The sequence below is a fragment of the Lipotes vexillifer genome, unplaced genomic scaffold (genome assembly GCF_000442215.2).
Source record: "Lipotes vexillifer unplaced genomic scaffold, Lipotes_vexillifer_v1.1 scaffold977, whole genome shotgun sequence".
Classification (NCBI taxonomy): domain Eukaryota; kingdom Metazoa; phylum Chordata; class Mammalia; order Artiodactyla; family Lipotidae; genus Lipotes; species Lipotes vexillifer.
In genome coordinates this window covers 3,730,808-3,743,945 of record NW_006783088.1, presented here as the reverse complement: position 1 = coordinate 3,743,945, position 13,138 = coordinate 3,730,808, and the positions used below count along the sequence as shown (strand labels likewise).

Sequence of the window (13,138 nt, the reverse complement as noted above, 5' to 3'; positions counted from 1 at the left end):
GGGCCTGTGCGTCCGGAGCCTGTGCTCCACAGCGGGAGAGGCCACAGCAGTGAGAGGCCCACGTACCAAAAAAAAAAAAAAAAAAAAAAAACTTTTCCAAAAAATAGAAGAGCAGAAAACACTTTCTAACTCATTCTATGAGGCCAGTATTATCCTGATACCAAAGCCAGACAAAGACACCACAATAATAGAAAATTACAGACCAATATCTGTCATGAATATAGATGCAAAAGTCCTCAATAAAATACTAGCAAACTGAATCCAACAGCATATTAAAAGCATGATACACAATGACAATGTGGAACTTATCCTAGGAATGGAAGACATTTTTAAAAAAATCAATGTAATATACCACGTTAATAAATGAAGGCAAAGAAAAACGATATGATCATCTCAGTTAATGCAGAAAAAGCATTTGTGAAAATCCAACACCCATTCATGATATGAACACTCAGAAAACTAGGAACAGAAGGGAACTTCCTCAACTTTGTAAGGGCATTTATGTGAAACTACAGCTAGCATCATACTCAATGGTGAAATACTGAAAGCTTTCCCTCTGAGATCAGGAACAAGAGACGTATGCCCACTTTCATCACTGCTATTCAACATTGTAGTGGAAATTCTAGCCAGAGCAATTAGGCAAGAAAAAGAAATATAAGGCATCCAAATTGGAAAGGAACACATAAAACTATCTCTTTTTGCAGAGGACATGATCTTATATATACATAAAATCCTAAAGAATCCACAAAACAACTACTATAGCTAATAAATGAATTCAGGAAAATTGTGAGGTACAAGATCAACCCAAAAACCAGCTGTATTTCTAATACATGGTAATTCATGATAGCAATGAACAATTCTAATAGGAAATTAAGAAAACAACTCAATTTACAATATCATCCAAAAGAATAAAATACCTAGGAATAGGGACTTCCCTGGTGGTACAGTGGTTAAGAATCCACCTGCCAATGCAGAAGACATGGGTTCGAGCCCTGGTCCAGGAAGATCCCACATGCCACAGAGCAACTAAGCCCGTGCACCACAACAACTGAGCCTGTGATCTAGAGCCTGTGAGCCACAACTACTGAGCCCGTGTGCCACAACTACTGAAGCCCGTGTGCCTAGAGCCCATGCTCTGCAACAAGAGAAGCCACTGCAATGAGAAGCCCGCGCACCACAACGAAGAGTAGCCCCTGCTCACCACAACTAGAGAAAGCCTGCATGCAGCAAGGAAGACTCAATGCAGCCAAAAATAAATAAAAAATAAATAAATTTATTTAAAAAAACAAAAACAAAAAGAAAACCTAGGAGTAAATTTAACCAAGGAGGTGAAAGACTTGTACACTGAGAAGTATAAAACACTGCTGAAGAAATAAAGAAAACCTAAGTAAATGGAAAGACATCATGTTCAAGGACTGGAAGACAGAATATTGCTCAGATGGCAATACTATGCAAAGCAATCTACAGATTCAAAACAATTCCTATCAAAATTCCAACAGCCCCCTACCCCACCCTTTGTTTGCAGAAAGCCTGGAAAAGCCAATTCTCAAGTTCATGTAGAGCTGTAAGGGTCCCTGAATAGCCAAAACAATATTGAAAAAGAAAAAAGTTGGAGGAGTCATACTTCCCAATGTCAAAACTTACTACAAAACTATAGCAATTAAGACAGTGTGGTTGGTACTGGCATAAGGACAGACATACAGACCAACAGAATAGGACTGAGAGTCCAGAAATAAACCCATACATCCACGGCCAATAGATTTTCAATAATGATGCAACGATCATTCAAATGGGGACAGAATAGTTTCTTCAACAAATAGTGCTGGGAGAACTGGATATCCACCTGCAAAAGAATAAAGTTGGACCCTTGTTTTACCCTATATACAGAAATTAAGTCAAAATGGATTACTGACCTAAATATAAGAGCTAAAACCGTACAACTCTTAGAAGAAAAATTAGGGATACATCTTCATGACCTTAGATGTGACAATGGATTCTTAGCTATGACACCAAAAGCACAAGCAACAAAAGAAAAAATTTAAAAACTTTTGTGCATCAAAGGACATTAGAAAGTGAAAAGACAACCTATATATTGAGAGAAAATGTTTTCAAGTTACATATCTGATAAGGATCCAGTATCCAGATTATATAAAGAACTCTTACAACTCAACAACAAAAACATGAACAACCCAGTTTAAAAACTGGCAAAGAACTCAGAGATTTCTCCAAAGAAAATTTACACATGGCCAACGAGCACGAGAAAAGATGCTCAACAACGTTAATTATTAGGGAAATGCAAATCAAAATCACAACGTGATATCATTTCACATCCACTAGGATGGCAGTAATTTTTTTAAAAAGGAAAAGAATAAGTGTTGGTTAAGGAGGTGAAGAAAATGGAACACTCATACCTTGCTGGTGGGAATGTAAACTGATTCAGTTGCTGTGGAAAACAGTTTGGCAGTTCCTCAAAAAGTTAAACATAGAATTACCATATGATCCAGCAATTCCACTTGTAGGTATATACCCCAAAGAATGGGAAATAAGTGCTCAAACAAATACTAGTGCATTAATATTCACAGCAACACTATTCCCAATAGCCAAAAGGTGAAAATAATCCAAATCTATCAATGGGTGAATGGATAAACAAATTGTGGTATATACATACAAATGGAATACTATTTGACTATTAAAAAGGAATGGAGTACTAATACATGTTACAATATGGATAAATCTTAAAACATTATGCTAAGTAAAGAAACCAGATACAAAAGGTCACATACTGTATGAGTCCATCTATATGACATACCCAGAATAGGTAAATTTATAGAGACAGAAAGCAGATTGGTGATTGCTAGAGGCAGGGGAGGAGCAAATGAGGAGTAACTACTTAATGAGTACTGAGTTTCATTTTGGGGTAATAAAAATGTTTTGGAACTAGACAGAGGTGGTAGTTGCACAACATTGTGAAAGTACTAAATGCCACTGAGTTGTTCACTTTAACATGGTTAATTTGATGTGATGAGAATTTCACCTCAATTGAAAAAACAATTAGGTTGGGAAACAAACAAACAAAAAAGATTAAGCTACAAGTATGGTCTCTATCAGAGATTATAAACCACTATCCAGAGGTGAAGCTGTCCGGCAGGTGTTATTTTTTGCCTACATGGTGTTTAAACAGTTACTGATATATATATATATATATATATATATACACACACATATATTTTTAAATTTTTTATTTATTTTATTTTTATTTGTTTTTAATCTCAAAAGTATATCTTGAAATCTCTCAAAATATCTGGATTTCTGGCTTTTCTTGAAAAAGTTTTCATATGATAAAAACTGGCTATTGTCAAAAAGTTGCTGCCGCCTTGAGATGGAGCATATTACTTTGCACTTTACCACAGTCTCTTCTACTTTCTCTTATCTTCTTGACACCAAGGCCAAATTGTCAATTTTGTCATACTTGTCTTACTATTTCAAAGAAATTAAGAGTGGGATGTGTCTCTTGTACTCATGTTCCCACTGAAAGTGAAAAAAAAATCTACTTGCTTACTCCCAGTCTGTTTTACTTGTTTATTGATATATTTCCTACTTTGCACCTGTATGAATTTGCAAATCCTGTTCTTTTTTGGTTTTAAAAAGATAAAAACCAAAAGCTCTGGATAGAACTAAATTAGCCATTTATATCCCTGAATTACAAATTCATCTTTTAAGGCTGGGCTGCATGAATAATGAAAGTTAGGCGCTTGAAAATTTTCTTTTTTTTTTTTTTTCTTTGCGGTACGCGGGCCTCTCACTGCTGTGGTCTCTCCCGTTGCGGAGCACAGGCTCTGGACGCGCAGGCCCAGCGGCCATGGCTCACGGGCCCAGCTGCTCCACGGCATGTGGGATCTTCCCAGACCGGGGCACGAACCCATGTCCGCTGCATCGGCAGGCGGACTCTCCACCACTGCGCCACCAGGGAAGCCCGAAAATTTTTTAAATGTACAAATAGTTTCATCAATCAAGGTTAAAAAAATTTGGATTGAGGGCAAAGAGTTACCACCTCAAGTTTCCTTAAAGAGAAGCTGGGATTTGAGGCTAATACATTGGATAATACTCTCAACTTGGAAGTACTCTTTTTTTTTTTAGAGGACACTGTGTAGGTTCCTATACAAATATAGATGGAAGTAGGGGAATGGGTGGCAATCTGACAAATTTTCCCATAGGACCTAGGATTTTTTTCAGTAGCTTAGCCTTAGGGATATACATAGATGTCTTTGTTGCAGGGAATGGGGTGGGGTGACGTGGATAAGAAATGAACATAATCCCTGAGAACTAAATGCGTCAGACACAGTCTAACGGACTTTAAGCTCTTTACATCATTCCGCCATCCACAGGTGTTTAGCCCCATTTCACAGAGTGCTGGAGATGACAAAGACATAACAGGAGGCAGTGTGGGGGCCATGATATAAGTCTGTCTGGCTGTATCTGCCTTTCTGCCTAAGTATGTTTCTAGCCTCAAAGCTTTTTAAACTCTACCACTCAGTTTCTCACAGACACAATGTAATGTGGCTTCTGATAAGGGATAAGACAGGTTCTCTTATCTAGGGTGGATAAGGAAGTTGGGGATGCCTGATGGGTGGAAGGAGAAGTGAGACCACTGTTGTTACAGCTGACGCTGCCTCTCCCTTTCCTATGCCTACGTGAAACTACACGACCTGCCATGCTTCCTCCCCTGGAGGCAGAGCCACAGTGCCTGCCCCAGACCAAGCTCTGTGAGGGTACAGGCTTTGACCTCCCAACCCTTGTGTTAGCACATGCCGCATGGCAGCTGGCACAGAATCAATATTTTTTATTAAGTGACTGTTATCACCCTAAACAAAAGAGTAGCAAGCAGAAAGGAACTCATCTAGCCTGGCCACAGAGAGAATGTTGGACACAGGTTTTGATAACTCTATGAGTAGGCTGTAAGTGGTACTTCCATGGCTACATAATGCTCATCTATGGGATCTCTTAACAGCTATAAATAAGATATGGGAAATGAAACATGGAAAAAAAAAAAGAGGATAGTAGAAAGATCTGAAGTAAGAGAATTCTGAGAATGGAGTCTAAAGAGAATCCTTGCTGACTGAGCTTGATAACCTGAAAGACTGCCGTGCCAGGTGGCCTGCTAAACTAAAACAGCAATGACTACATTCCTCTATTAGATCAACAAGAAGAAAGACCATGGAATTCACTGCTACAAAATAATATTTTTTTATTTTTAAGAATTCATGGATACCTTTTTATGATATTTTTATAATTAAAATGAAAAGCTCTATCAATATGTAAGGCTGGGATATGAAAAGATATTCAAGATTTAATAAGAAAAAAAAGCAAGTTACAAAGTAATACATAGTTTGATTTTGTCTTTTCCTTTAAAAAGAAAATATGTGGAGGAATATAATCTAAACTGCTAATAGCAACTTTGGAGGGTAAAATTATGGGAGAAATTTACTCTCTTCAATGATTATGAGGGGATACATTTCTACAATATATATTTCTGTAACATTTGAGCTTTCCTTTACGGTGAACAGGTATCATCTTTGTAATCAGAAAAAATAAGAAATGTAAAAATGAAATGAAACTGAAGATTCTTGTCTCCTAAAAATATCTTTATCAAAAAAGAGGTCAAAGAGAAATAATATTTAATAATTTAAAATAACGTTTCGAGGGACTTCCCTGGTGGCACAGTGGTTAAGAATCTGCCTGCTGGGCTTCCCTGGTGGCGCAGTGGTTGAGAATCTGCCTGCCAATGCAGGGGACACGGGTCCGAGCCCTGGTCTGGGAAGATCCCACATGCCACGGAGCAACTAGGCCCGTGAGCCACAACTACTGAGCCTGCGCGTCTGGAGCTTGTGCTCCGCAACAAGAGAGCCCGCGACAGTGAGAGGCCCACACACCACGATGAAGAGTGGCCCCCACTTGCCGCAACTGGAGGAAGCCCTCGCACAGAAACGAAGACCCAACACAGCCAAAAATAAAAAAAAAAAAAAAAAAAAAAAAAAAAAAAAAAAGAATCTGCCTGCCAATGCATGGGACACGGGTTCGAGCCCTGGTCTGCGAAGCTCCCACATGCTGCGGAGCAACTAAGCCCGTGCACCACAACTACTGAGCCTGCGTGCCACAACTACTGAAGCTTGCACACCTAGAGCCCATGCTCCACAACAACAGAGGCCACCACAACAAGAAGCCTGCACACCACAGCGAAGAGTAGCTTCTGCTCACCACAACCAGAGAAAGCCCACGAGCTGCAACGAAGACCCAACACAGCCAAAACTAACTAACAAAATAAATAAATTTAAATAAATAAATAACATAATGTTTCGAAACCACATTCTTTACAACACTAATGCTCCGCAGAGGTCGTCCTTTGAGAGCCAGCACGGGACATGATGGCAGCTGGTCTACAAACATGCCCCCACCCAAACTCCTAAGCTTGGGCACCTTACTTTCATTATTTTAATACTGAAGTTCTGCTGATAATAAATTTGAAAACTCCTGATCTAAAATACATGTAAGTAATTTATCTCTAAATGTTCCTCAAAGCATTTTTGGGGGTTTGAGTAGCCTCCCCAGGAATAGAGATGTGTTCTTGCTGGTATTTCTTGATACGAGATTTTGGTACCCAGGTTCTTAGTGCCAGATCGGCTGCATTTATGAGCTGCCTGGGCAGAAAGCTGGTATTCCATGTATAAGGCTCCTCTGTTCAAGGTGGCCAAGGCAGCAGGAAGCCTTCTCATTCCCCACCATCTGGCCAGCCTCTCTGAATCATGGTCAGCCATCCAGAAGCAGAAGATTCAGGATCACCAGAGACTATTTTCAAATGAGAACTCAAGCCTGATCAATAAGAAATAGGGCAATGACTTTTTAAATCAACTTTCTTGAAAGAGCTTTTCTTTCCAAAATTCTTCTTTCTTGTCACTGGTCTTTCTTTAAATAGAATATGGTGACTGCCTATAAATCCTTTTCCTTGGTTTTAGAAATCTTTCTGTCACAGAACCCTTAAGTATCTTTGGAGGTTACCTGTATTTCTATAGACTTGTGTTTTTAGGAGAAAATCTGATTTTAGAAATATAAATGAAAGCCTTCAATATCTGAGCTAAAATGTCTGTATCCTCTAGAGTTCAAAGAATGAATTTTAGAAATCTTAGTATTTTCATTGGCTCCTCATTGTCTGTAATAACCAGGGAAAATCTTTGAAATGAAATCCTTTTCCTTGCTTTGTTTATTCTTCCTAACTTTCATAGTGATATCCTCATCTGGATTCTTACTGGGCCGAAATGAATATAGCATTTTCTGTTTACCACCTTATCTGTGCTTCCTGACTGAGGGCAGCAGGACCCATCTGTGAATTTCTGCTTCAGAACCAGCAGGGGGAGCTCATTCACACGGGAATCAAAATTCATCTATATGGGGATGGTGGGTAAAGCAACCCAACTTTCTTCAGTAAGAACAGCTCTTTTGCATTGTGGATAAATTATCACATGATAAGTAACAGACAATGGCGCTAACATAAAGAGCCGCTGAGAAGATAAAGACCCCTTACAGACTGACCAGCCTCAATGGCAAAGCTACTGCCCAAAGCAGGTGCATACTCTGCCTGTACCTGTTTTTCAAGGCTTGGCTTGCTAAGCTGTACAGTTTGAGGTCCAGCGAGTCTGGTGCCTGGAGTAGCTATCACAATGCTGGTGAGCTGGGCCATGGGGAACGTTTTGGCTATGGTTGCAGTCTGCCCATTGACGACACGGACGGGGTGGATGGAATTCTGGGAGGTAGGGAGGGTCGTGGGAGTGAACTTGGTCAGCATGACAGGCCTCTGGATAAGTTGAGGAGCTGCAAGCATGGGAGGAGGTGCTGGGGCAATAGGAATGTTATTCTGGGCCACAGGCTTAGGTCGAACCTATGGAGAAAGAAAGAACAATTATTGCATTACTTAAACTTCTCAAGTCCTATAAATCTTAGACATTGCCAGACCATCTACACTATATATGTGAGTGAAATGGTATTCAGTACAAATATTAATATCCACTTTAGTATTATCAATTCTATAGATCTCAGCATATATAATATTACAAAGATGCATCAGCTCTTAAGAGGATGCAAATGTTACCCCCGAATGTAGTTTTTCTGATTCCAAACCGTAGCTCCCTCTCCTATACTGTGCCGCCTCTTTGGGCTGAGGTCAAATGCCTAATCCAGAGACTGGTCCCACCCAGAACTTGTGCCCGGTATGGTAATAATGCTGCCACTGCCCTTAATTCACGTTCTAAATTTCTTCATATCCACAGCTCAGTTCACTCCCATCTCTGGCCCTCTAACTAACTCCCTGTTCTTGGGTGCTCCTTCTCTAAGTCTCCTTTGTGGCTTCCTCCACCTCTGCCCAATCCAAAATATAAATATTTCTCAGGGTTTTGTCCTGGTACCCCTTTTCTTCCCAATGTCCTCACTCCTCCTGGGAACTCTCCCTGCATCCTACAGCTTCAACTACCATCTGTATACTAAAGACTTCCACACTTGTATCTCAGGACCAGACAGTTCCTTAACTTCAGAGTCATTTATTCAACTCCCTGTTATACGTCTCTACTTGGAAGTTTCACAAGGAGTTCAAAATCAGCATATCCAAAACTCATCAACTTCTCCTTCCAAATCTTTTCTTTTTCCTATAACCGTTACCTCAGTAAATGCCCCTTTCTTACTAAAAAAACTTCAGAATCATTCCTAATGCTTCCTTCTCTACCTCTACTTCCTAAATCCTTCTCAGATATGTCTACTTTCTATCCTCACTACCACTACTCTAGCTGGGTTTGCTTTACTGAAACAGTGGCAGAAAACTGTGATTAAAAACATGGGATCAGTCTTGCCTGGGTTCAAATTCTGGTTCTACCACTTACTAGCTAGCTGTGTAACCTAAGATAACACACCTAATCTCTCTAAGAGTATTTTTCAAACTTTCTAAACTCTGACCTGTGGGCAAAATCCTTTCTCCTTATGCATAAGAAGTTCACCTTCAGTTAACTCTCTAGCTGTGTATACCCCGGGAAACCCGATAAGGGAAGAATGTCAACTATGTTAGCAGGCAACACTGCTTATGGTACAAACGACCTCTTGCTGCTAAATCAGATCTAACATTTCCATTACTTGCAAAAAGCAGAGATGGAAATACGTTATTAAAAATCAACATTTTTAAGTTGTTTAAAAAAAAAAAAAAGACGATGAGACACCCTGCTTTGGGCTTCCTGAAATGGGGTGACTCTTGTAACTGTGCCTGTCCACTGCAGGGACCTTGAGAGCCATGCCTATAGAATTGTTATAAGATATATTAGGCTCCTGTAAGGCATAAGATTTCTGTGCTAGGGTGGCTCTCCCACTGACCTGATAAAGGTCTCACTTCCCTGTACCTGAGCCGTCCCTGGACAGCATATGGACTGCTATAGGGATTCCTACTGAAGAAGCCGTCTTGCTGGCAAGCTCTGGTTTCTGTCCTATATGATTCCAAGTAGACTGGTGCCAAGTGTGGCCTTTGATAGTCTTGTGAGTCTGAATACTTAGCTGCATCTAAAACAACCCTATAGTGTGTGCTGTGGATACACAACAGGAAATCTGTTTCACTCTGTAACGAATACGCGTACATAGATATTTATCTATACCTCTGTAACATAAAAACTTCATGAAACAATACTTATGTGCTACATACTCTAACATTTCCTATTGTCTTGTTCATTTTACTTAAAAACTCTGGTTACAATCCACTAAATTGATTTCACAGCCTACTAATGGGTCATGCCCCACCGTTTGAAAAACAAAGACCAAGCCTTAGATTTTTATTCTTAGATTCTTACCTGAATACCTACTTTCACAGAGTTGTTGTGAGGATTAAAATAGATAACCCATGTACAGTGCCTAGTGCAGTAAGTGGCACATTAGCAAGATTCCCTAAATATTAGCTATTGTTTTTGCTGACAATGTCCTGTTTTTCCTGCCACATTCTTGACAATCTCCAATCTATTCTCCACACAGTGGTAAGAGGGAATTTTCTAAAACAAAAATCTGATCATGTCAAGTACCTGTTTGAAAGTAATTTAATGGATCCCCACTGTTCCTAGGTAAGACCCTAATTCCTATATAGCCTACAAGGTTCCAAAGGCTTTGGCCTATGGGCTTCTCCAGCCTCACCTTACTCCAGCCTGAGTCAGCCACATGGCCCACTGTGCTCAGCCACACCAAATGTCCTTTGGTTCCTTAAGCCGACATGTCTCTCTGCATTGCAGACTTGCATATAGGCTCTTCTCTCTGCCTGGGACATTTTTCTTCTTCCCCCAAAACTTTCTCAAGCTAACTTCACTAGGATTTTAGGTCTAAGATGGGATGTCAACTCTTCAAGGAAACTTTCTGTAATATTCTAAGAATGAGTTGGCTGTCCTTCCCATGTATTCTCAGACTACCCTGTACTTCCCATAATGGACACAGTAATTGCCTGTACATGTGTCTGAAGCTCTATGAGGCTGAGAACTATCTTGAAAACTTCATATCCATAGTTCTTAGTGCTCTTTTGACACCTAAGGTATTCATTAAGAATTTATCTGATAGATGATTGAAATAATCTTATGTTAGCATTGCCCATCCCTCCCCAGAGGCAATTCAGAAATCACTTATGGACACTGACCACACACATCCTTTCCCTTCTCTCTTTGCCTGAAAGCTGAGGCTTCAGACAGGAACACCCAATCTTTCTACCAGGCAAGTCAACTCCTCTCAAGGTCCAGACTGGGACAATCATGACATTCTGCCATAAGAATGGTGAGTTCAGCCAATTGCTGGAAGAACACTCTCATGAGAATATGGGTAGAGTTGCTTGGGTCTTGGTAGAAAGTTCCCTGTGTAGCTTCCTAGTCTGAATCTTTATTATCATGACTTTGTGTTTAAGAATGATGCTCTATGTCATCACTTTCCAGAGTAGAACTGAACGCTTCCTACCAGTTAGTGTCACTACTGTCTCCTTTCCTACTCTCCCTGGCACACAGCGAGTCAGGTGGGAGGTTGTGGGGAAGAAGTGGTAACCGCGTTCCTTCCCCACTGGCAGGAAGTTCTGGCTAAATTCTTCCAGTAAGTCAACGTTATAAGGTTTAAAATGCCATTATCTTAATTATTTTAAATTTAGGAAAATTTCCCTTTCCTTACATCCCTCTGCTACAGGCTTTCATCATTGTTAAGAAACCCTGATGATAAAACAAGCTTCTTCTCACACAGATGTAGAGAACCAAGGGGGCAAAGGGTGGGGGGTGGGATGAACTGGGAGACTGAGATTGACATATACACACTACTAAATATAAAACAGATAGCAAATGAGAACCTACTGTATAGCATAGGGGACTCTACTCAATGCTCTGTGGTGACCTAAATGGGAAGGAAATTCAAAAAGGAGGGGATATATGTATATAGCTGTATATAGCTGATTCACTTTGCTGTACAGCAGAAATTAACATAATACTGTAAAGCAACTATACTCCAATTAAAAATAAATAAATAAATAAAGCTTATTCTGTGGGACTTCCCTGGTGGTCCAGTGGTTAAGACTCAGAGCTTCCACTGCAGCGGGCACGGGTTCGATTCCTAGTCAGGGAACTAAGACCCACATGCTGTGCGGTGCGGCCAAAAAAAAAAGCTTCTTAATGGTATAGAGATCTGCAGCTAGAATCCTTTGCTTAGAAAGGGCCCATGAGGATTTTTGTCCCACCTAACCCATCACTGGGCTTGTCAACTGATTTACTCACCTGTGGAAGAAAGTTTGGACGTGGAGTGAGTCTAGGAGGGGGGATAAACTGTGGTACTTTGATGGGCTGAGGAGGTGTTGCCTGAACCTGCTAAAAAATGAGAAAAATAAATCAAAGAGGAAAATAATTATTCAATATCAAAGATGGTATTCTTAAAGTATTTTCAGCATCACTATTCTCTCAATCAGACAATATTTTCTATAAGCTTTCATCGTAGAATTAATCATCTGAATTAACACTGCCTTAAGAAACTTTTTTACTCTCCTACTTGCATGCTTAACCCCATAAAGTAAACCAACCACATTTCTGTTTCCTTACACATCTAATGTAGAACACAGCAAGCTCAGCAATCACACAATGTCCTTTGACATCCAAGAACTCTAGCACTTATGTATTTTAAAAGTCAACAATGGATACAAAGTAAAATCAAACTTGCTGCCTGGACAAATGGGCTTTTTCCTAATATAAGTGCTTTATGTAACAGTGAACGGCTTTATTCCTACAGAGAATGTTCTAACTCTCAGCGTCCGGCTGAGTGATTTGGTTGCTTCCCTAAAGATTCCTGGGTAAGTAGTAAAGCTTCACTTTAATGCCCTCTACTTTCACTCACCACTGGTCATTATTCGAAAGCCACTAAGAGCTCTTAGCTTCCATTTTAAGAACGGACATTTAAACTACAATCTGGTTATATTCTGAAAACAGTTTTTAGACAGTTTTACCCTAGAAATCTCAAGAACAATTTTTTTTTTTTTTTTTTTTTTTGCGGTACCCGGGCTTCTTACTGTTGTCGCCTCTCCCGCTGCGGAGCACAGGCTCCGGACGCGCAGGCTCAGCGGCCGTGGCTCACGGGCCCAGCCGCTCCGCGGCATGTGGGATCTTCCCGGACCGGGGCACGAACCCGTGTCCCCTGCATCGGCAGGCGGACTCTCAACCACTGCGCCACCAGGGAAGCCCTCAAGAACAATTTTTATTCAAGTACTCCTTCCTTCTATGGACCTTGGACATGGACACTGTTATTTGTGAGTTTCTTGAAAAATTTTAAAGTGCCCAACTAACTCCAGTACTTCCTGAGTGCAATTTCAAGGAAGAGTGTACTAAAAAAATTCACGGCATTTTCCCCAAATTGGTAACATAGCACCAGAGAGTTTAAGCACTCTAGTTTCACAGGAAGGAGTGTGGTTAGGATAGAGGGAGAGATACATGAAACAGTGTAAATGCCTCTGTGAAGGACACTTTCCCCCCTTAAGTCAAGTCATACTTTGGCCTCAGATAATACCTCAAAGAGTTTTGATCCTTGGTGTAAGAACACCTCTATAGTTATTTAAATAGATAGCAGG

The 13,138-nt window shown here is 40.3% G+C and overlaps 1 protein-coding gene across 2 annotated transcripts in view; it reads right to left on the bottom strand.

The window, feature by feature from the left end:
* The window catches only part of PHF21A (PHD finger protein 21A), a 193,639-nt gene that overhangs the window by 33,030 nt on the left and 147,471 nt on the right, over positions 1-13,138 (bottom strand). Inside the window, exons 8-9 of one of the 2 annotated variants that reach the window (XM_007455792.1) lie at positions 11,802-11,891; positions 7,637-7,930 (exon numbers count right to left, since the gene is read on the bottom strand). In XM_007455792.1, the coding sequence (XP_007455854.1) occupies positions 7,637-7,930; positions 11,802-11,891 (384 nt within the window). The remainder of the gene's footprint in view (positions 1-7,636; positions 7,931-11,801; positions 11,892-13,138) is intronic. The other variant, XM_007455791.1, reaches the window with a different exon arrangement.